The sequence below is a fragment of the Dipodomys merriami genome, unplaced genomic scaffold (genome assembly GCF_024711535.1).
Source record: "Dipodomys merriami isolate MVZ:Mamm:240054 unplaced genomic scaffold, mDipMer1.0.p SCAF_129, whole genome shotgun sequence".
NCBI classification, from domain to species: Eukaryota; Metazoa; Chordata; class Mammalia; order Rodentia; family Heteromyidae; genus Dipodomys; species Dipodomys merriami.
Genome location: NW_027202593.1, coordinates 3,104,667 through 3,128,098, shown reverse-complemented (window position 1 = coordinate 3,128,098; position 23,432 = coordinate 3,104,667). Strand labels below are relative to the sequence as shown.

General features: G+C 57.4%; 1 protein-coding gene across 2 annotated transcripts in view; it reads left to right on the top strand.

Annotated features, from left to right (window-relative positions):
• Positions 1–14,793: 14,793 nt before the first annotated feature.
• The window catches only part of LOC138824466 (rho GTPase-activating protein 42), a 100,824-nt gene continuing 92,185 nt past the window's right edge, over positions 14,794–23,432 (top strand). For both annotated transcript variants that reach the window (XM_070018360.1, XM_070018359.1), the window contains exon 1: positions 14,794–15,003. In XM_070018360.1, the coding sequence (XP_069874461.1) occupies positions 14,850–15,003 (154 nt within the window). In that variant the 5' untranslated portion in view covers positions 14,794–14,849. The remainder of the gene's footprint in view (positions 15,004–23,432) is intronic.

Sequence of the window (23,432 nt, the reverse complement as noted above, 5' to 3'; positions counted from 1 at the left end):
TGTGATGCAGGAACGGAATACGGGAATGTGATGCAGGACGGCCATCCTGTCCAGGAGATTTCCTTTTCTGCATCAGATTAGTCTTGCTTATCTTTTTTTTTTCAAAACTTACTGGGCAATCTGGGGATATAACAGATTTTTTAAGGGCTGGGCTGCTGTTAGTGGCAGGCCAGGCACATGGTGGTTAACGCTGTGGAAATGTATCCGCATGATGTAATATGCGATCGGAGAAGCACACGGTGCCACCGGGTGCCTGAGATTCCATTTAGGGTTTCATCACAATAGATGCGACCTCCCTGTATGCTCCCTGTAAGCTTCCGTGCATTTCCCGCAATCATTATGACTCTCCTTTTATGATTTAACAAGCCAGCATTTCAACTTTTCTGCTAACTCCACAGTTGGAGCATGTAGCGCACTGTGCCTCTTTTTACAGGTCCTCTTTCTGCAAAGAAGCTTCTCAGGTAGGGACAGCCCTGCCCTGCTTCACTCAGCCCTTCCTGCTCCGGCTAAGCATGAAGCCATGCTCAGGGATGTGGAATGGAGCGCGTGTGCTTACTGGGGGCTTCAACCCTCCACAGCAAAGTAATGTTGATAGATAAAAGGACACTCCCTGGCGTCCCCTGTGCTCTAGACGGAGGTTCAGAACCCAGGACCCAGGACTGCGGCTCCGTATTGTGACGGTCTGCCTGTCTGTCAGAGAGGACACAAAGGCTCAACAAGATGCTGCAGTCGTGCCAGGTTCAAAGACGGGGGAGCGCCAGGCAGCTCAGGAAGGTAGCTGCGGGCCAGCCACGATCCGGCTGTAAAACGGGACCGCCCACTTCCCCCAATACTGAAAACTTCAGCCAAACAGCAGGATCCTGACCCAGAACCCTCATGGAGACACACTCAACTCTCTCTCGTTAATTAGAGGTCTCCGAGCTGAGTCTCACTACTCATCTTCATGGGATAACATGTACTAATTAACTACTTACTCTCTCAACTCAAGCAACACATACCACTAATTGAATCTCAAAATAATAATGAGCAATTTCTAAGGCATCAAAATGATTCCATGGTAAGGTCGTTCTGTATGCTCGGGATGATCTCAGAATTACATCTCAAAATTACGGTCCACTTGTAATTAAAAAGGCAGCCAGGCACCATTGGCTCACACCTGTAATCCTAGCTTCTTAGGAGGCTGAGATATGAGGATCATGGTTCAAAGCCAGCCTGTGTAGGAAAGTTGCCATGAGACTCTTATCTCCAATTAATCACAGAAAAAGCTGGAAATGGCGCTGTGGCTCAAGTAGTAGAACACTAGCCTTGAGCCAAAGGAGATCAGGGACAGTGCCCAGACCCAGAGTTTGAGCCCCAGGAATGGAAAACAGAAAGGGGGGAAATGGTGGGCATAGCGGCATACACTTTAATCCCAGCATGAGGACAGAGGAGCTGGCTGGCCACCAGCATGAGGACAGAGGAGCTGGCTGGCCACCAGCTCAAAGCCCGGACACAGACGGGGAGCTCGTGTCAGAGCATCTCCATCACTCAACGGAACATCAGTGCGGCTGGTTCATTCTTTCAAAGCTTGTTCAAAGCAAAGGTTCTTAAAAACCACAAATCACACACACACACACACACACACAAAACCCACAAGAAGCCACAATCACAACACACAAAGCCAGGGAAATGTCTATCTGGTATGAGACCCACAGACCTAAACACAGGGCTTGGCTGTTCGGTTGTCTTGGAAAACAAACTTGGGACTTGGCCTGGCCTTCATGGGGCGCAGGCCACTCTTCCGGGGGCCGCAGCCCCGGCTGCCTCCCATAAGTGCATCGGCCCGCTGGCCGTGCTGGTGGAGCCAGTGAGTTCACCAACAACAGGACGCGTGCCAGTAACGCAAGGAGCGTCTGCAAACGACATGGTGCTCCCCGTGAGGTGTCAGCGTGGATTTCCAACCGCCCTTCACGGTGGTTCTGGAGCTGTGTGCAGCTCAGTAGCTGACAAGAGACTGTACGAGCAAGTGGAAACTTCAGTGACATTACAAAAATTAGTCTTGTTCCGTTCCCAGCCGCTTTTCTGAGTCGATTCAGAGACACTGAGAATCGCGTCCCTACTCGGAGTCTATTATTAGACTAGTTATGAACGCTGTGCGCCGGCTGGAGCTGGCCGGGGAGGGGGCGGAGCCGCGGCTCGCTGCTTCTGAGGGGACTAGGAATCCAGACATCGCACAAACAAGTCTCCAGGGCCCCAGCCGTGGGTCCCCGCACGGAAGGGCTCAGTGCTGCTGACCTGAGGTCACTCCGGCCTGGGCTGAGAGGGGAGGGGAGGGGAGGCCCGGGAGGGGGAGGGCTTGAGATTGGGGGAGGGGTGTCTGACATGGGTGGGGGAGGGGTGTCTGACATGGGTGGGGGAGGGGTGTCTGACATGGGTGGGGGAGGGGTGTCTAACAATGGGGGGGGGGAGAAGGACTCCCCCCCACCAAGATGATGAGAGGAAGCCCCTGGTGGGCAGGCTGGATGGAAGACAGGAGGAGAAGCAGATGGACTGGAGCAATATTTAGACGGTAAGGTCCGGGAGAGGAAGTCAGGGGTTGAAGGCAGGGAAATGAAAACAGCTGGTCAGAGGCTGACGCCTGAGACCGGGCAGAGCTCACAGCCACGATGATGTCACTGAGGGCCCGTGATGTCACCGAGGGCGCGTGACATCCTCTCAGAACCCCACAGTGCCAGCAGGTGCAGGAGCATCCGGACCCAGGGCCTGTGGCGGCTGGCCTGGGTGGTCCTGTGGGCGGGGGCGGCTGGGGGGCAGAGCACATGGACAGCCGCGGGGGAAACGCCAGCCCAGCCCAGGCCCCGCAGAGCACTGCCAGGCTGAAGAGCCAGGCTTTGTCACTTCCTCTCTTGAAATCATGGCTTGAAAACACCCAGAAACTTCAAAGCCGCCTTCTGCAAAGAAAGTGGGCAGACGCAAATGGAGGCCGCACCCAGGCCTTGCCAGGGTTTGTAAATCTCAATTAATTAGTGTTTACAACCTACCATGAGCTCATTGGATAAATAGCAGAAAATAGTAATTAAGTGTTATTATACGAAATGCAGTACTACGCTTAAGCACTCATGCAGATTGTTAATATTAAACACGGCCACATGGCAAAGCCCATAAAAATGAATTTTTTAAAAAACATTATACACCTTTCATCGGAGCCCTGACAGAGGTTAGAAACTGGGTGCCAAGACAAGTTGGGGTGTTTCTTGTGGGTGGGGACAGGGTGCACGGCTCCCGGATCACAGTCTTCATTCGCGCTGGTCAGACCGTGGGTTCGCAGCCGGGGTCAGGCTGCCCGTCAGGCGGGCAGTGCAGGCCAGGTGTGCGTCCTGAGGGCTGACAGCAGCACGATGGTCTCCTGGTGTGACAGGCAGCAGGCCCCAGTGCCGCCGCCGCCGCCGCCGCCGCTGCTGGTCCAGACGCCCTGGTCAACTTCTTCCACCAGCACTGGACATGGGCTGAGTTGGCATGACCAGGCTGGGCTCCCCAGTCATGTAAACGGAAAGGCCATCTCTTCCACGTGGCGCTGGACATGGGCCCAGGCCCTCAAATGAGCCCGGGGTGGCACTGGACATGGGCCCAGGCCCTCAAATGAGCCCGGGGTGGTGCTGGACATGGGCCCAGGCCCTCAAATGAGCCTGGGGTGGCCTCCTGGGGGCCCCCGGCTCCCTGACCGCTCCTCCTCCTCCACCATAGCATGGCTCTCACACAGGGAAATGCAGGCAGGCCCCTGGGAGCTGCCGGTAGGCAAGGGCACAGGGCAGGGCAGGCGGTGCGGCCCCTGCCCGCCCAGGCGATGGGGAGGCGCTGGGCAGAGGTGAGCCCCCTCCCCCAGCCCCCTCCCCCAGCCCCCAGCCCCAGCTCCCACCCCCAGCCCCCACCTCCAGCCCCCACCCCCAGCCCCCACCTCCAGCCCCCACCCCCAGCCCCCACCTCCAGCCCCCACCCCCAGCCCCGGGCCTCACCCGGCGCGTGGTCATGGCTATCTGTCAGCCTAACCCGATGGAATGGCTTCAGGCAGCAAGCGCCTCAGGGAAACAGCACAAGGGAGACTAAGGGTGAACAACAGACTGGAAAGCTTCTCCTCACGGTTGGTTTCCCCCTCACCATCTTGACACCAAAAATCCATGGGGATGACTCAAGAGGAGCTGGCAGAGCCCACAGGGTCTCCTTTAGAAAGACGGATAAGCAGGGGATACAGTGAACAAAATGAGTATACAATGCCCGCTGTTTATTTAATTACATTATACTCACGGAGCCGTGTGTGTGTGTGTGTGTGTGTGTGTGTGTGTGTGTGTGTGTGTGTGTGTGTGTGTGTGTGTGTGTGTACAAGGCTTGAACTCGGGGTCTCAAGCTCTTGCTTAACTTTTTCCCCTCAAGGCTGGGGCTCTACCACTTTGAACCACAACCCCGCTTCCAGCTTTTTGGTAGTTAATCAGAGAAATGAGTCTCACAGACTGTCTTGCCCCAGTTGGCTTTGAACCATCATCCTCCGATCTTAGCCTCCTGAGTAGCTAGGATTGCAGGTGTGAGCTAATGTTGCCTGGCTTTCCTTTTAAATTCTTTAATTAATGGTACCAACAGCAAAACCCCATCATGATGTGTGACAGATGATTATTTTGAGTTAAGAAATAGGTTACAGAAAAATGTGTTGCAACTATTGGTGTTTCTTCCTTACAGCTCTTTACTATGTTTGAAATCATCTTTTTTGATTGTTGGCAACTAGCTGAAAAATATTCCAGATTTCTTCCCAGGTCATCAAGGACACCAAACCAGTCCTGTGAGACGGTAGCTCACACGCCTGTCTCTGTCTATGGCGCCATCCCTCAACCTGAAGATCAGCGAACACACAGAAGGATGCGGAGCAGGAAGCGTGTGGATTCTGTCCAACCAGTCTCTCTGCGCCTCTAGGTCAGGGATGTCTCCCGGGACTCGCGACAGCACAGTGGAGATTTTCACTTTCACTCCTCACGGCAGTGGAGGCTGCACTGTGGCCCCAGCTTTTCAGGCTTGAGCCTTGCCCCAGCTCCTCTTCTGTGTTTTTGTTTTGTTTTCAGTGAGGCCCTGATTCTGCCAGGTGATGTATCTGCACTGTGCTCTGTTTGTTTTAGGCTTCTCATTGTTGCTGAGATGACAGGAAGGCACTACCGCATCCAGTGTCTTCCTTAGAGATGGAGTCTCTGGGCTTTTATGCCCAGGCTGGTCTGGAACTCTGATCCTTCCAAGCTGCTAGAGTTACTGCACGAGCCACTGGCACCCTGCCCACTACTTTATGGTGCGTGGTCTTCAGCTAGCCTTTCCCTGCAGGAGCCGCCTGATCCCGTAGCTCTGACACCACAGTGCAACCTCGAGGCTGTGACTCCACAATTCACCCCCGCCCCCACCCCCAGCCTCGGGCGGGAGCCTCAGCTAGGGAAACGTGAGCTGAGAGTTGGGAAGTCATCGGGCCGGATTCAAAGTCAGCGGGGCCCTGTAGCTCTGGGCAAGGGCTTCACCTCAGAAGAGAGGCCAGCCTCGAACCACGCTGCTCCAAGCTGCTTTTTTTGCCACTTGCAACTGCAAGGGGCCTGCCTGACCCAGAGGGTCCAATGAGCCACAGGATGGGACGTGCGAAAGTCACTGAGCAATGCCACGCACCCCAAAATAACCCTGATAAACATCGTGAGCAGAAGCACCCATCACAAAGCACAGTCCTGCCTGCATCACACAGGACACCCGATGAATACAAGTCTATCACACCTCACACCGTCATACCTCACACTGTCATACCTCACACAATCACACAATCACACCTCACACCATCACACCTCACACAGTCACACCTCACACTGTCACACCTCACACCATCACACCTCACACAGTCATACCTCACACAGTCACACCTCACACAGTCACACCTCACACAGTCACACAATCACACCTCACAGTCACACCTCACACTGTCACACCTCACACCATCACACCTCACACAGTCACACCTCACACAGTCACACCTCACACAGTCACACCATCACACCTCACACAGTCACACAATAACACCTCACATCGTCACACCTCACACCATCACACAATCACACCTCACACCTCACACCATCACACCTCACACCATCACACAATCACACCTCACACCATCACACCTCACACAGTCACACCTCACACCATCACACCTCACACCATCACACTGTCACACCATCACACCTCACACCATCACACCTCACACAGTCACACCTCACACAGTCACACCTCACACTGTCATACCTCACACCATCACACCTCACACCATCACACCTCACACCGTCACACCATCACACCATCACACCGTCACACCTCACACCGTCACACCTCACACCATCACACCTCACACAGTCACACAATCACATCATCACACCTCACACCATCACACCTCACACCATCACACCTCACACCATCACACCTCACACCATCACACCTCACACAGTCACACCTCACACAGTCACACCTCACACCATCACACCTCACACCATCACACCTCACACAGTCACACCTCACATCATCATACCTCACACAATCACACCATCACACCTCACACCATCACACCTCATACAGTCACACCTCACACCATCACACCTCACACCGTCACACCTCACACAGTCACACCTCACACAGTCACACCTCACACCATCACACCATCACACCTCACACAGTCATACCTCACACCATCACACCATCACACCTCACACCTCACACCATCACACCTCACACCTCACACAATCACACCATCACACCTCACACAGTCACACCTCACACAGTCACACCTCACACAGTCACACAATCACACCTCACACTGTCATACCTCACACCATCACACCTCATACAGTCACACCATCACACCTCACACCATCACACCTCACACCTCACATAGTCACACCATCACACCGTCACACCTCACACAATCACACCATCACACCTCACACCGTCACACCTCACACCATCACACCTCACACCATCACACCTCACACCGTCTACAACTGGCTGGCGGGAGCAACACACCACAGTTACTCCTGCTCCCTGAAAGGCTGTTGTACAGGCCAGCTATGGCGGGCATGTCTGTAACCACAGCATCTGGAAGGCACTCAGCAGGATTGTGCGTTCAGTGCCAGCCTGAGCGGCCCAGGGAGACTGACTCCCTCTCAGAAAACATCATAAAAAGTATAAACTTTGTTTTTCTCTTCAGCAGGAATGTTCAATGAACAGATACTGTGCTCTGTGTTGTATTTTTGTCTCATCTGTGGCTCTGATGGCTTCTCCTGTCCACCCGCCCTCTGGCACCAACCCCTCATTGGATTGTTACCTTAAAAGGCAAACATGAGTGACTATATTTGTCCCCGTGGAAGCAGAGAATAAGCAAACAGCTGTGGTGAGTGTGTAGGCGTAAGAGGATCAGAACGCCAACTGTCTAGCTGTCTGTCTCAACATGAGCTTCCTGGGACGGGAGTGCATCTAGCACACGGTTCACAGGTGGAGCGAAGACATCAGGGGTCAATGAAATCGGTAAACCGAGAACAGAGTTAGACCGCGCAGTGTGGCGGCTGACGTTAAGTAACCCCCTCTCTCTGACCTATCCAAAAACGAATCCGGAAAATCTGGCTCGAGCCAGTGTCTTTTCCTGTCAAATGGAGGCAGTTCTGTGATCTTGAGCCGCGGTCCGTGTGGACCCCTGGATGCTGGGGTGAGTGGATCATGAGCAGGTACTAGCTCATTATCAGGACCGGGTGAGCTCACACGGCCCCTGGGCCCCCGGGCGGCCCCCGGGCGGCCTCCGGACGGCACAGCCTGCTGTCTGTCCCACCAGGCCCTACCCACCGTCAATCAGACCCAGTGACAGCCATGTTGCTGAGAACCTGTCGTTTCTGAAGATATGCTAGTCTTGTTTTTGAATAGCTTAGGGCTGATCTGGTTTTTTTCTCATTTGTGGAGAAAATACACTCCACAGAGAAGATTGCTCAGCGGTGGCTTGCTTTTGACCTAGGACAACGGAGCCGGCAGGGAAGCAGCACACAGGCCTGCAGGCTTTCAAGAGTAGAGTGAAAAGGCTGAGCGGGGAAAAGCAGGTGCCAGCAGCTCAGGCCTGTAACCCTAGCTGCTCAGGAGTCTGGGATCTGACTGATTTGTGGTTCAAAGCCAGCCCAGGCAGGAAAGTCCATGAAATTCTTAGCTCCAAGCAAGCACCAAAAGCTGGAGCTGTGAGTCAAGTGGTAGAGCACCAGCCTTGAGAAAAATAAATAAAGCTCAGGCCTTAAGTTCAAGTCCCAGGACCAGCATAAATAAATAAAGAGATAGATGGATGGACCAAACAGTCTTTTACTCTCTTTCCTTTTATTTTCGAATTTAAAAAAACACCCTTTTTAACACTACTTGTGTTTGAACTCAGGACTTTGAGCTAGCTACGCAGGTGCTCTTCCACCTGAGCCATGTTCCCAGTCTAAGTCGTCATCCATCAGCGGTGGAGAAATAGAAATCTGTCTCTCCTCTCTCCCTCTCCCCTGCCCCCCTCTCTTCCTCCCTCTCTCCAGCTCCCCTTTTACCCACCAAACTCTGAGCTGTCTTCTGCCCTTCTTTATTCCTGCTTCACGCCCTTCCCAGTATGCGAAGCTGAGGTTCAGCCTTCTGAGTGAGCACCTGAGACCTCAGCACGCAGCTTCCGGGGGTCACTGGCCTTCAACCCTGCACCTGGAGTCCTGATGGCCCTCAGGACCTCTTCCCCTCACCTCCGTCTCCTCTCACCCATAGCTCCCACTACCCGCCAGTCTCCATGCGCTCCTCACCCAGAGCTCTAGGCCGAAACCGAGTTTTCTTTCTTAGTTACGATGCTAACGGCGTTAGCCCTCAAATTCAAAAGGGAAGCGCTAGGATCTCCTTTTCGACAATCCCTTCCTCAAGTCCACCCACAATCTCGCCTTGCTAGTGGGAATGACAGCAAGAGTGTCACGCCGTGAACGAGCTGGAACGCGGCCTGGCCCTGTCAGCTGCCTGTGGTGGCCCCAGCACAGGCTGAGGCCCGCAGCACTGGACGGTCCACCTACCTCTCATCCCTTGGTCCTTCGGGCCTCCGCTCCCTTTGTGTTAGGCCTGGGCGATGGTTCTAGATCAGCTGTTCTCAGCCTGGGCTCCGGGCTGGCTTCACCTGCACGGAGTTTTCTCTTGGGTAGGTTGAGGGCAGGCCTAAGCTGCAGCTCTACCAGTTCCACACCGGGATTTTATCATTAGATCTCTGGTAGGTCTTTCATTGATTTAACCAAATATATGATTGCCCGCACAGCAGATGCCGGACAGGACGGTGCTGTCTGCGAAGCATTTCCTCTCCTTAGGATGATATTCCAGAGCCTTCTGCTAAGTTGATCAACACACACCTTCCTGAGGACAGTGCCCAAAGAAGCCTGTGCTCACGCAGGCTCAATGACTTCCAGCTTTGAAGCAGTGCAGAGATTACCATGAGCCTCTTGTTGTTTTCAAAACATGGTGAGATAGGCCACTGATTCAGAGTGAATTTGGAAACTTTGGGTGCACTGGTTAATTTCTACTTTCTATTTTCATTTTTAACCAAATGTTAATGCTCTTCAAATTTCAGCTAGGTTGGTAAATTTCCTTGTTCTTTCTTAATACAAGTTGAAATACTGAGGGTTGCTACATTTACTTTAAGTGATTCACAAACACATCCACGTGTAAGGAGACAAGAGGAAACAAATGTGGTAAAATGTGGATATCATCCACGGTGGGGTTTTTCCAGCTTTTCCTGAATGTTTGAAATTTGTCATAATGCCAAATTAGTGCCTAAAGCAGGTTGAGAAAGTTACAAGAGTCCACGGAACAAGAGTCCAAACGAACAGGGCTCTCACTGGATGGTGCATATTCTAGTCAACAGAACGGCCTAACAGTTCAGAAGGCTCCGCAGATCTCTGACAGACCATGACAGTCAGGAAGGTGAAATTGCGTTTACAGTTCAGATCAGTTCTTTTATCTAGGAAAAGTAATGTTTAATCTCAGAAAAACCCATGCCCGTCTGACGACCGGACTTTACTACACTGGAGAATCACTAACAAGACAGAAGAGCTTCTCCTCTGGGAAAATAAATTTTGTCTTGCTGTTGTGAGATGTAGTTTGGTCGCATTTTTCTAGCTCTGTTGGGGACAGTCCTCGCTGGCAGATGGAGGACACTGCAAAGCTGAGCCCCAACTCCTGAGAGGCGGTGCTGTGTGGCTGCTGGGGCCAGCCTCAGTCCTCTGTCTGAACCCACAGCTGTCAAACCAGAGCCCCAGGGTCTGTTCTTTGTCAGTCGGCCTTATCACAGCTGCTGGGGGTCACAGATTGAGTTATGGCTTCTCTGTGGGCTGTGGAGCCACTTAGTTAAGGTTTTTTCAGCCTCATTGGGCCGCTTATCCCTCCCGGTGGTGTCTCTCCATGCCCTTGGGAGAGGGGTCCCAGCGCTGGAGGCCTGCGGGCCTGGCGCGCAGACTCAGGACCTAGGAGCAGGAAAGAGCTCCACTCTGTTTCCACGCTCACTGGAGATTAAGCAACAAGTAGGGACCTCCATTCCAAATGGGAGAAATCATCCTTGGTTCCCCTACAACTCTGCCCCGCCACCTCTGCCACAAAACCCTAGGGACAAGCTTTGGAAATGTGTAAGGCACTGGTGCAGTCACAGAACAGATATCTGCTGAGGGACACAGAGACAAACTAGCTGCGGCCCAAACGCTTGCAATAAATGTGGGGAAAGAGCTATATACAGATACAAATTTGTACTAATAAAGACATTTGCTGTGGTACACTCTTGGAGTCAGAGACAGATCTATCTTGCAGTAAAGTATCCGGGTGATTTTGCTTATCTGTTTGTTTGCTCTGTGGTACCTGAGAGTTTTCTTCTTTACAAAATCGTTGCCTTCAAGACCAGGCATGGATTACAGGTATGTACCTCCAGGGAGGCTGGAGCAGGAAGACTGAGAGTTCAAGGTGAGCTTGGCTATACAGCAAGATCTTGTAAGCAAACAAATGGCTCCTCAGGGGTTACTGTCGGATCAAGGACAGCCAAGTCCTTCAGTAAAGCTCTCTGTCTCTGTCTCTGTCTGTCTCTGTGTCTCTGTCTGTCTGTCTGTCTCTGTCTGTCTCTCTCTCTCTCATTGATTGTGGGGATTGATCTCAGGGCCTGGACACTGTCCCTGAGCTCTTTTGCTTAAGGCTAGCACTCTACCACTTTGAGCCATGGCACCAGTTACAGTTTTCCAGTTGTGAATTGGAGTTTAGAGTCTTATGGACTTTACTGCCCTGGCTGGCTTTGAACTGGATCTCAGCCTCCTGAGTATCTGGGATTACAGGTGTGAGCCATCCGTGCCCAGCTTTCCTTCAGTGATTGCTGAGACCCACCCAGGCCATACCCATGCGTAGATTCCCACCCCCTCCGCCCCATCCCCCTCCCCCGCCATGTAGGGCTGAGGAGTCAACCCACATTCCTCAGTTTATTTAGCACAGGCTTGGTTTAGAATAGCTGAGTCTGGGATGCCTAATTCTGTCTCATTGAGAAACATTAATAATGTGACTTGTTTAGAACCAGACATGCTGGGTCCAGAACAAAGTGTTAGGTAAGGTTGCAAACATCAGATATTAGTTTATGATCTCCTGTTTCCTGTTGCTCTTAAATAGAAACAAAACTCCATGCATCCCAGTTCTGAATTAAGAAAACAAACAGAGACATTTTTCTGTGCCAACAACTGTGCCAAGAGTGTGTCAGCCAATAATATCTGCGGCGCTCACCAGGCCGCCAACAGTGGCACGTATTGTGCAGTGGAAATTTCTGGAGAGGCTGCATTTAGGTGCATTAAGGTTTCCCATAAACACAGGCTCACGGGTAGAGAATCCCTTTGCGTGGGAACCTTTTTCTCTAGAAGGAAGCCGGTTCACTCCTTAGGAAGAATAATTCATGAAAACAATAGTTCGGAGCAGAACCATTCCCCGTGTCTCTCAAGGCGTGGGTTAATGTGGTATAAAAGAAAGCTTGACGGTCAGCTATCATTAACGCATGATTCACAGAGGAAGCCATGAGTAGCCCCGAAAGCACCCACAAGAAAATGTCCACTTCTGTGGAACACACCCAGCGCCAGGCAGGAATGGGCCACATGACCGTGCGGATGGCCACAGCTGGGCTTATTTAACAACAGCACTAAGGCATTATTGGCAGAAGATCTGTGCAAGGTTCCGACACGTAAGTGTTCACGGGTGCTCGTGCTCTGTCTTACTTTCTGAGATCTTCCCCTATAAACCCCTTCCCCTCACCCCTTGGGGTGCATACAAAGCAGGCGGCTGCACAGATGAACAGCAAGTGAATCTAGACCAGCTCTGTCCTAGCATGCAGGACTCCCAGAGAAAACTGGGAATTGACACCCAACCCCTGAACTGCCCAATCAGAGCGGGTGGATGCATTTTTCAAGAATTAATCACAGGGCTTTGATGTGAGCACAAACCAGGAGCGGTTGTTACAGAGTATCCCATTTCAAATCTCTCCAGTTGGCTTGGATTTAGCTGCCTGGAACTGCAAAGGTTGAAAGAAAACCATTCGCTGGGCCTGTTTTTCTGTCTTTCACTCTGCTTGCCATCACATCAGGTGAAATCAGTCCTGTGCCCCGGCCACCTGCTCACCGGCCTCAGGACATGAGCTCCAACGCCAGGGAGGCCTGGCCCAGGACACAACGCCCCCCTCTGCCCCCCTCCACCCCACCCAGGCCGGGCGCATTTCACCCACAGACCCGCCCTTCGCAGTCAGTCAGAATGACTACGTTTGTGATTAGCCACCAAGATATCCATGGGGACATGAGACTTTTAAACCGGATTTTCCTGGCCCAGGAGAACGCAGGTCTGGCCCTCAACAGGGGCTTCCACGGCCTCACCTGCCTGAAAGGTCTCGCGCAATTTTTAATGCTCATTGTGTGCTTACAAAACTTGGAAAACCTCTTGGCTTTTAGTCCGTGCAGTTAATTGGGAAAAATGTAAAGCAGTTTAATGGCATTCCCATGATCTGCAGGAGTTTCTTTTCTTCTAACAGATGTTTTAAACGGGCAAAGCGACGACCACGGAGAGACGAGGAAATGCGGCCGAGCTCTGGGTGGCGTGGCTGCCGGCAGGACCGCGTCCTCCGGGTTCTCTGGCTGGCTCGGCTGCGGAGAGCGGGGGTGCACGAGGTGCCCCCAATGCAGGCCCCCACGTGTTCCTCGAAACTCCTGCGGGCACCCACGATCTGGAGGTCACCAGGATCGGGCGCCCCGTCCAGGGCGAGTCCAGGGGCCGCCGGCCTTCCCCGCGGGGCACCACCGCACGGCGGCCGGGTGCGCGAGGGCGCGACTTTCCCACCCGGATTCACGCCGCTCCCGCAGGGCGTCCTCCACCCTCGGGCGGCCCTGGCGGCTTCTCCCCCAGGAGCTGGAGGGGAGCGGTGACCGGGAAGGAGGACCTTGGGGGCGTCCAGGACGGACGGAGCTACCGCCTGGGTGCGGACGCGTGGGGTCGTGGGACCGAGGAAGGGGGCACTGGGCGCAGGGCTCGCGGGTGGGGGTGGGTGGGGAGGCGTCGGGGGCCGGCGCACAGTGGCGGGGCGCGGGTCCGGGGCGGGGCGCGGGGGCCGGCGCGCAGTGGCGGGGCGCGGGTCCGGGGCGGGGCGCAGGGGCCGGCGCGCAGTGGGCGGGGCGAGGGTCCGGGGCGGGGCGAGGGTCCGGGGCGGGGCGAGGGTCCGGGGCGGGGCGCAGGGGCCGGCGCGCAGTGGGCGGGGCGAGGGTCCGGGGCGGGGCGAGGGTCCGGGGCGGGGCGCGGGGGCCGGCGCGCAGTGGGCGGGGCGAGGGTCCGGGGCGGGGCGCGGGGGCCGGCGCGCAGTGGGCGGGGCGAGGGTCCGGGGCGGGGCGCGGGGGCCGGCGCGCAGTGGGCGGGGCGCGGGCCCGGGGTTGAGCGCGGGTCCGGGGCGGGGCGCGGGTCCGGGCCTGGGCGCAGGGTGGAGCGCGGGTCCGGGCCGAGCGGAGCGCGGGTCCGGGGCGGGGCGCGGGCTGGGGTGGAACGCGGGTCCGGGGCGGGGCGCAGGCTGGGGCCGAGCACGGGGCCGGGGCGGGGCGCGGGCTGGGGCGGAGCGCGGGTCCGGGGCGGGTCCGGGGCGGGGCGGAGCGCGGGGCCGGGGCGGGGCGCGGGCTGGGGCCGAGCGCGGGGCCGGGGCGGGGCGGAGCGCGGGGCCGGGGCGGAGCGTGGGGCCGGGGCGGGGCGGAGCGCGGGGCCGGGGCGGAGCGCGGGGCCGGGGCGGGGCGGAGCGCGGGGCCGGGGCGGAGCGTGGGGCCGGGGCGGGGCGGAGCGCGGGGCCGGGGCGGAGCGCGGGGCCGGGGCGGGGCGGAGCGCGGGGCCGGGGCGGGGCGCGGGCTGGGGCGGAGCGCGGGGCTGGGGCGGAGCGCGGGGCCGGGGCGGGGCGCGGGCTGGGGCGGAGCGCGGGGCTGGGGCGGAGCGCGGGGCCGGGGCGGGGCGGAGCGCGGGGCCGGGGCGGAGCGCGGGCTCGGGCCGGCCGGGCGGCTTCGCCCTGGGAGCTCGGGGTTCACTGCGCCGCTGACGCCGGGACCAGTCGGAGTGCGGAGCCGCCGGAAGTGGCCGCGCGCCGCCCGCCGCCCGCCGCTCTGAGCCCGGGCCGCGGCCTCCAGCCCCCGCCCGCCCGCGCGCCGCGCCCCGCGGCCATGCGCCCCGCCGCGCCCGCGCTGAGCCGCCCCGCGTCCCGGCCGGCGCCGGCGGAGGAAGCCTGAGCGGCGCGGAGCCCGGCGCAGCCCGCGGGCGCCATGGGGCTGCCCACTCTGGAGTTCAGCGACTCGCTCCTGGACAGCCCCGACTTCAGGGAGCGCCTGCGGTGCCACGAGGTGGAGCTGGAGCGCACCAACAAGTTCATCAAGGAGCTGCTCAAGGACGGCTCGCTGCTCATCGGGGCGCTGCGGGGTGAGGGACGCGGGCCGGGACGGCGCGGGGTGCGGGCGGCGCGAGAGGCGCGGGGTGCGGGCGGCGCGAGGGGCGCGGGCCGGGACGGCGCAGGGCGGGGCGCGGGCGGCGGGAGGGACGCGGGCGGCGCGAGGGACGCGGGCCGGGACGGCGCGGGGCGCGGGCGGCGCGAGGGCCGCGGGCCGGGGCGGCGCAGGGCGGGGCGCGGGGTACGTAGGGGAGCCCTGGACCCCAGGGTGCCGTGGTCCCGGTTCCTTTTCCTTTGTTTGCGGGCGCGGGGGCCGAGCCGCGCTCCCCCGGGTGTCGCGCGTCCGCGTCCACGGTCGGCTTCCCGCCGCAGCCCCGCGGACCCGGGAGATCCCCGGAGCCCGGTCCGTCCCGGAGCTGGGCAGGGGGTGCGCCGCTGCCTGTGCTCTTGGGGTTACCTCGCCTGAAGCACTTTAGAAAGTCTGTGGCTGGGAGGAATCGAGAGCCCCTCCCGCACGCCGGGCGCTCGGGGAGATGGTGTCCTGCGTGTCCTTCCGCTGTGCCGTGTCCGTGGTCCTGTCTGCTGTGTCCGTGGTCCTGTCTGCTGTGTCCGTGGTCCTGTCTGCTGTGTCCGTGGTCCTGTCTGTGCTGTGTCCGTGGTCCTGTCTGTGCTGTGTCCGTGGTCCTGTCTGCTGTGTCCGTGGTCCTGTCTGCTGTGTCTGTGGTCCTGTCTGCTGTGTCCGTGGTCCTGTCTGCGCTGTGTCTGTGGTCCTGTCTGCTGTGTCCGTGGTTCTGTCTGCTGTGTCTGTGGTCCTGTCTGCTGTGTGTCTGTGGTCCTGTCTGCTGTGTGTCTGTGGTCCTGTCTGTGCTGTGTCCGTGGTCCTGTCTGTGCTGTGTCCGTGGTCCTGTCTGCTGTGTCTGTGGTCCTGTCTGCGCTGTGTCCGTGGTCCTGTCTGCGCTGTGTCTGTGGTCCTGTCTGCTGTGTCCGTGGTCCTGTCTGCTGTGTCTGTGGTCCTGTCTGCTGTGTCCGTGGTCCTGTCTGCGCTGTGTCCGTGGTCCTGTCTGCTGTGTCCGTGGTCCTGTCTACACTGTGTCCGTGGTCCTATCTGCTGTGCCCGTGGTCCGTGTGCCGTGGTCCGTGTGCCGTGGTCCTTCTCTGTGTCTGTGGTCCTGTCTGCTGTGTCTGTGGTCCTGTCTGCGCTGTGTCTGTGGTCCTGTCTGCGCTGTGTCCGTGGTCCTGTCTGCTGTGTCCGTGGTCCTGTCTGCTGTGTCTGTGGTCCTGTCTGCGCTGTGTCTGTGGTCCTGTCTGTGCTGCGTCTGTGGTCCTGTCTGCTGTGTGTCTGTGGTCCTGTCTGCTGTGTCTGTGGTCCTGTCTGCTGTGTCTGTGGTCCTGTCTGCTGTGTCCGTGATCCTGTCTGCTGTGTCCGTGGTCCTGTCTGCTGTGTCCGTGGTCCTGTCCGCGCTGTGTCTGTGGTCCTGTCTGCGCTGTGTCTGTGGTTCTGTCTGCGCTGTGTCTGTGGTTCTGTCTGTCCTGTGTCTGTGGTCCTGTCTGCTGTGCCCGTGATCCGTGTGCTGTGGTCCTTCTCTGTGTCTGTGGTCAGGTCGCTGCCCGTGGTCTGGGGACCCCCACCGGCCTCAGGGCTCCCCCTCCTCCTTGCCCTCCAGGTGGGGCCTTCTCGCCTTCCAGCTGCAGAACTTGGCTTGGGTGAGGAAGACATTGTCAGAAACTTAAGTGTTCCAGACATGGCTGAAGGACTCAAAGCGAAGGCTTTCCCCCTAACCCTGCGTCTTGGGAGCTTTTCCATGCTCTCTTTCTCTGAAGTGAACATCTGAATCTAGCCTCCAGTGCCCACCCGGCCTGGAGTCCTTCCAGTGGTCCAGTAACCGCAGACCTGGGGGCCTTTGGGTCGCAGGCGAGGATCTGTGCAGCCCGCATGTATTTTGCGTTGCATACCCACAGTGGCGATGCGGCGGAGATGTGCCTTGAGAGGATGCGTTCCAGAATCCTGTTTTGTTTTCACCAGCCAGAAGACTAAACATATTGACTTGCCACTTCTGCTGCTTAGCTGGAGTCAGGAAAAGAGGTTCCCTGCCACCTCTGAGCTGGACCGTGGCTTGCCCACGCTTCTTCAGAAAGAGCTGCCCTGCACCTGGGTCGGAGCAGGCTAGCAGGGCCCCCCTTGTCCCCTACCCTGGGGCGGTGGCGGTGGCGGTGTGTGTAGGGCAACCAGGGTTTGCAGAGTAGAAAATACCACACAGACCCGATCCAGGCTGCGCAGGGACACCGTCCTTCGGAGGACTCTTGAGCGTAGCCTGGTAAACAGCAGATGCGTTTTCCCGCCCCACAGTGAATGAACGTGCTTGAGGCCTGACCTCCCCAGCCACGCAGACCCCAGCTTCATGAATTTGGCCCTGTGCGCTGGGGCGCGTTGTTTTGTTCCAGGACAAGGGCTTGAACTCAGAGCCTCACACGCGTGCTTGGCTTTTTCACTGGAGGCCAGCGCCTTCCACTGAGCCACACGTCGCTTACACAGAGCTTCACCTTAGTGACATGTGACTGTGACTTGCTTCCTTGTGGAACGAATTCTCAGCTTTGCTGCCTCAAGGAGGCTGTGGTAGGGTCCAGGGCCTGTGAAGGTGCTGTGGCGTGGGGGTCCCGGGCCTGTGGAGTGGGGTCCCAGGCCTGTGAAGGTGCTGTGGCGTGGGGGTCCTGGGTCTGTGGGGGTCCTGGGCCTGTGGAGTGGTGTCCCGGACCTGTGGCGTGGGGGTCCTGGGCCTGTGGAATGGGGGTCCCGGGCCTGTGGAGTGGGGTCCCAGGCCTGTGAAGGTGCTGTGGCGTGGGGGTCCTGGGCCTGTGGAGTGGGGTCCCGGGCCTATGGCGTGGGGGTCCTGGATCTGTGGAGTGGGGTCCCAGGCCTGTGAAGGTGCCGTGGCATTGAGGGTCCCAGGCCTGTGAAGGTGCTGTGGCGTGGGGGTCCTGGGCCTGTGGGGGTCCTGGGCCTGTGGAGTGGGGTCCCGGGCCTATGGCGTGGGGGTCCTGGATCTGTGGAGTGGGGGTCCCGGGCCTGTGGAGTGGGGTCCCAGGCCTGTGAAGGTGCCGTGGCATTGAGGGTCCCAGGCCTGTGAAGGTGCTGTGGCGTGGGGTCCTGGGCTTGTGGTGTGGGGGTCCTGGGCCTGTGGAGTGGGGTCCCGGACCTGTGGTGTGGGGTATCAGACCTGTGAAGGTGCTGTGACGTGGGGGTCCCAGGCCTGTGGAGTGGGGTCCTGGGCCTGTGAAGGTGCTATGGTGTTGGGGGTCCTGGGCCTGTGAAGGTGCTGTGGCGTGGGGGTCCTGGGCCTGTGGGGGTCCTGGGCCTGTGGAGTGGGGTCCCGGGCCTATGGCGTGGGGGTCCTGGATCTGTGGAGTGGGGGTCCCGGGCCTGTGGAGTGGGGTCCCAGGCCTGTGAAGGTGCCGTGGCATTGAGGGTCCCAGGCCTGTGAAGGTGCTGTGGCGTGGGGTCCTGGGCTTGTGGTGTGGGGGTCCTGGGCCTGTGGAGTGGGGTCCCAGACCTGTGGTGTGGGGTATCAGACCTGTGAAGGTGCTGTGACGTGGGGGTCCCAGGCCTGTGGAGTGGGGTCCTGGGCCTGTGAAGGTGCTATGGTGTTGGGGGTCCTGGGCCTGTGAAGGTGCTGTGGCGTGGGGTCCCAGGCCCGTGGTGTGGGGTCCTGGGCCCGTGCGTGGGGGTCCCGGGCCCGTGGCGTGGGGTCCTGGGCCTGTGACAGTGCTGCTTTTTCCTGTCCCACCATTTGCTGTGCCTTGCTCTGAGCTCAGCCTGCAGCTGCAAGTGCTCAGTGCTTAGTTCTTGTTTTCTGCCTTGGAGCAGGCTGAGCTATTATGACTGTGTGTGTGTGTGTGTGTGTGTGTGTGTGTGTGTGTGTGTGTGTGTGTGTGTGTGTGTTTACACTTTGCTGTTTCATGAATAAGTACTGACTTACTAAGACAATATTTGCACCTGGTATTTCAAGTTCCCACTCTACCTGTTTGCTTTCTTTCTTCTCTTTGGCTCTTTGCTGGTTAGTTGGGAGATGGTCTCACGGACTTTCCTGTCTATGTTGACCTTTTAATCCAGGTTCTCAGCTCTTGGCCTCTTGAGTGGCTCCAGGGCCTGGCATTACTTCTGTTCTTGCTGATAAGTTTTCTGGTGTTTTGGCACGAGTTCTCTTGGCTAGTGCCCCTGTGACTGTCCTTCCCAGCGAGGCCACAGGCCCCGGGACCCTGGTGGGGTGGTATGCTCTGAAATAAGCCTAGCAACAGCACTGATTTGGCGGGGAGAGCCTTTTGCTGCACCTTGCCCAGCAACACCTGACCAAATCTGACCAAGGCTTTTCTTTCATTACCTCAGGTTTGAGTTGGCCAGCTGTCTAGTCTGCCTTCAAGATGGAGTTTCTCCAGCCTGTATGTTTAGGATTCTGTTAAAGGAAAAGGAAAATGACTGGGCTCTAGTTCGCATCTAACTTACTATGATGGTTCGTGTATGCATGCACAGAACTGATTTTGTGTGCAATGTGTTATCTTAAAAAGAGAATCCGTTTACCACTTCCACGTAGACAGCGCTGAGGGCTGCGCTCAGCCTGCCAGCCATGGTGAATGGATCCAGGGCAGGGCAGGGCTGTGGCAGGGATTTCCTCACTCAGGCACGGCTCATCACATTCCACGTGGTGTTGCAGCCGTGGTTCAGTTCTCCCTGCTTTTCCCAGTGGAGGCTGCGCTTGGGAATCTCCTTTTCCTGTCTGCTTCCATTGCTGGCTTCTTTTTAGGGGCCAGATGGCCTGTGTTCTGGGAACAGAAGTTCCTGACAGAGGGGACACGTGCCCAAAGCAGCAGGAGGGCATGGCTCCCAGGTGCGCTCGCGCCGGTCCATGCTGTGTGCACTCTGTGGACGTGGCCAGGGAGGTGCACGGCTGGAGCCAGCACCCATGGTTTCAGACCGAGGTTTGAGGTTCAGGGCTGTGGTGTCTTGTGGTTGGGGACCAGGTAGGTTCTACCCCAAGAGAAAACCCAGAGAACAGAATCCACGTGACTCTTCCTTCCGTCCGCAGTGTTTTGCAGCTGTCCGGGCCGAGAGGCATCTTGTGCCAAGCCAGGCTTCGGTGCGCTCGGGGCCTGCCAGAACTGTTGATGGCACAAGCCAGGAATTAAGAAGGGAAAAAAGAAAAGTGTGAGACATTGGCCAGGTCTCCGTGTCCCTGGGGACTCCCAGCTTACAGTGAGAACGCTCTTCCGGGCCATTTCCAGCTTTGGATTTTGTACCCAGCCTCTGCTTCGCAGGGGCGGAGCTCCCAGCTGGCCTGTGAGCCAGAGGTCAGCCAGCACCCCAGATCCGGCGGGGCCCTGCTCTTTGGCTTGGGCCTCTCAAGCCAAGGTCAGGACTGAGTCAAATGAGCAGAAGTGGCTGCACCCTTGAACGCACTGTGATTAATGTTGAGAGGCTTTGATTCCGTCCTGGTGTTGCACCCGTGTTAGTTTCCCGGAGCCTTGGCACTCTTGGAGTGAGCGAAGCTGCGTGGCATGGTGGCTTCACGCTCCCTCTCTGTGCCTCTAAGCAGTCCTCAGCTCTCCTGGATTTCCTTCCCAGAGTAGACATAGAAGTGTTCTCTGGGCAGTAGCTGTGGGAACTGGAAGTTGGTCTCTTCCTTGGGGAGGAGGTGGCTTCACCAGGCCCCTCACCCCCCCCCAAACCCCTCCCCGTTCCCAGGAGACTAGGACCGTGCTGATTGGATGCATCTGTATATCCACGCCGGTAGGCTCTTCTACTCAGGTTTAGAGACATCAACAAATCAAATCTCACTGAGCCAGTGTGACTTAGCAGTGAAGCATTCACGATGGGGAGATGGGAGGGAGGGAGGGAAAGGGGGTTATTTTGTGTGCCCTCGCTTCCCACAGTCCTGCTTCTCACCAGACCAGGCGGCACCTGTGCCTGCCCGGCCCTCCGAGGGGGACGTCCTTCCTGCTCCTTCCGCTCTCTGGGTAGGAGCCGGAGTGAGTGCGAGCCTGCTACTCGGCCAGCTTTCAACCTTTCCCCCAGTCTGTTGGGCCTCTGCCCAGAATCAAATAACCCTGGTGGTGTGTCCCGGGGGCCGGGCCTCCCCAGCCCTGGCCGCTCCCTGCAGGTCCTGGCTGGAGGGCAGCAGCCACGGACATGCCACGCCACCACGGCGGCAGCGTCATTCGTGGGGCTGCCTTGACAGATCTTGAAGCAGAGGAACAGAAAAAGGATGAAAACCGGGCAGCCAGAGGAAAGGCCATTGTGATGACTTTGCTTGGGGCCAGTTGAATTTCTCCTTCAGCGTGCATGTCTCTGGGAGCACGGGTGCTGGGGGGGGAGTGTTTGCATCAAATTGAAATTCTTGGCTAATCAGAAGTCTCCATTCTTTATGTCTATAGTATTCAGATTTAATTCTCTCATAAACCCACTTATATCTAGTCTGCAGGCGGAGGTTTGGAGGGCTGCGGTTGGAGGGCAGTCTGGGAAAAAAGTTATCATGACCTCTCATCTCAGCAAACATGCTGAGCATGGTGATGCAGGTCTGTAATCTCAGCCTTGTGGGAGATGGAGGTCAGAGGGTTGCCGTCCACTAGCTGCAGGCAAGGAGCCGGAGACCTCCTCTGGAAATGAACAAACAGGAAAGGATGAGGCGCTGGTGTGGCCTCCGTGGGAAGCCCGAGTGGGCTGTGTTGGGTAGGGGACACCAGCCGCCCTGCACCGCAGGAGACTGGATCCCGTGTCAGCCATGCCATCCATGAGACTTTGTCCTTTAAAGAATTTTTCCTGCCCAAAATGTGCATTTATCTTTTTTTTTCCTAATGGAGCCTGTGGTGTCTACATGGTGGCGTGGAGTTAGAGCCCCACGCCAGCACCCCCCGCGCACAGGGCCCTGCCTGCCTGCCGTGGGCCCAGCCCCCACCCCACAGCCTGGGCGGGGCCCGGGGCTCAGCCCGAGGAGGAGCCAGAATCCGCCATGGCCAAAGCAGCCTCTCGCCCCTGGTTTCCGTCAGGGCCCACCTCTGTTTTGGTCCTAAATTATTCCGTTTTTGGAATTGTGCATTGTGTCGAGAGTAAGGTACCCACAGTTACCCGGTGACGAACGGATGTGAATATAATGCTTTTGGCTAAGTATGTGTTGAGACTCTTTGATTATGCTGTAATGGCACCAAGGGCAGCTATCCGGTCCACCTCCAGGTGTGCTAGTTACCTAGGAGACACAGGCACTGGGCGGAGACTCAGTGAAGAGGAGGGAGGAGTGGGTCTTGCAGACTGGTGACAGGTCCAGGAGCCTTGAAGAGACCTCGCGGCCTCCATTACATCCTCGCATGGCTGGTGGTTCTGATTGCTTGGCCTTTAGTCTTTCCATGAGAACTTGGGGTTAATTATTTCTTCTCCCCCTGCCCCCCGCGTGCGTGTGTGCATGCGTGTGTGCATGCGTGCGTGCATGCGTGTGTGCGTGTCTATGTGTGTGTGCATGTGTATGTAGGAGGCAGCATGGCTTGCGAAACTCCAGCAGGTTACTGAGAGTTGGGCAGGAAGAAGCCGGGATAAATACAGTCTTTATTCTTTTTTATTTTGTCCAGGACTGGGACTCGAACTTGGACTCTGATGCTTGCTTTTGCTCACTGGCTGGCACTCTACCCCGGAGCCATGCCTTCACCCACCATCTGTGTTCTGTAACCACATTTCTTTCCCATTTGTGAACCCGTCCTTGGTCAGTTATTGGCTAGCAGCTTTTCAGTTTGTAGTCTTCCTGTGCTCTGCCCACCAGCCTTTCCATGTCATGTTCTGCCTGACCTGCTTTTCCTTCTTTTTAGTTCCGACTGTGTTTGAAGAGTGCCTTTCACTCCTTTAGAAATGACATCAAGGCAGGTGTACCCCACACATGTACGTGCACACATGCGTGTGTGCTCACGTGCACACACACGTATATAATCTTGAGGTCTGGACTGTTTTATTCAGTTTGGGAAGCATATGGTTTTGTGGACAGATGCACCAGCCCAGGTGGGTGTTTCATTGGATCGTGTCTAGTAGTAATAGCCCTCAGGGTTTCTGGAATAAGGTTTAGGTGTGGAGCCCCTGAGCCCGGAGTGAGCTTGCTTCCCCCGGGACGTCTTCTGATTGCCTGGGCTCGGGTCTGGTGTCTGAGCTGGGGTGGGAGGGCACACAGTTACTTGCTGTCTCTGGGCTCTGATGCTCGGGGAGATGGGAGTGGAAGGTGTGGAGCCCCACAGCGGCCTTGCTCTGTCCGGGCAGCTTGGCCACCAGCCGGGCGGCTGTGGCTGGGTCTAGGCTGGGGCCTCTGCGTAGACCTGGTGGAGACTCGGCCCAGGCTGGTGGCGTGTTGTGTAGGACACGGCTGCATGCAGACCCTCCAGCTTGTGCCAGCTGACTGCCCCTGTGCCAGCTCACCATGGCTGCGGCAGACACCGGGGG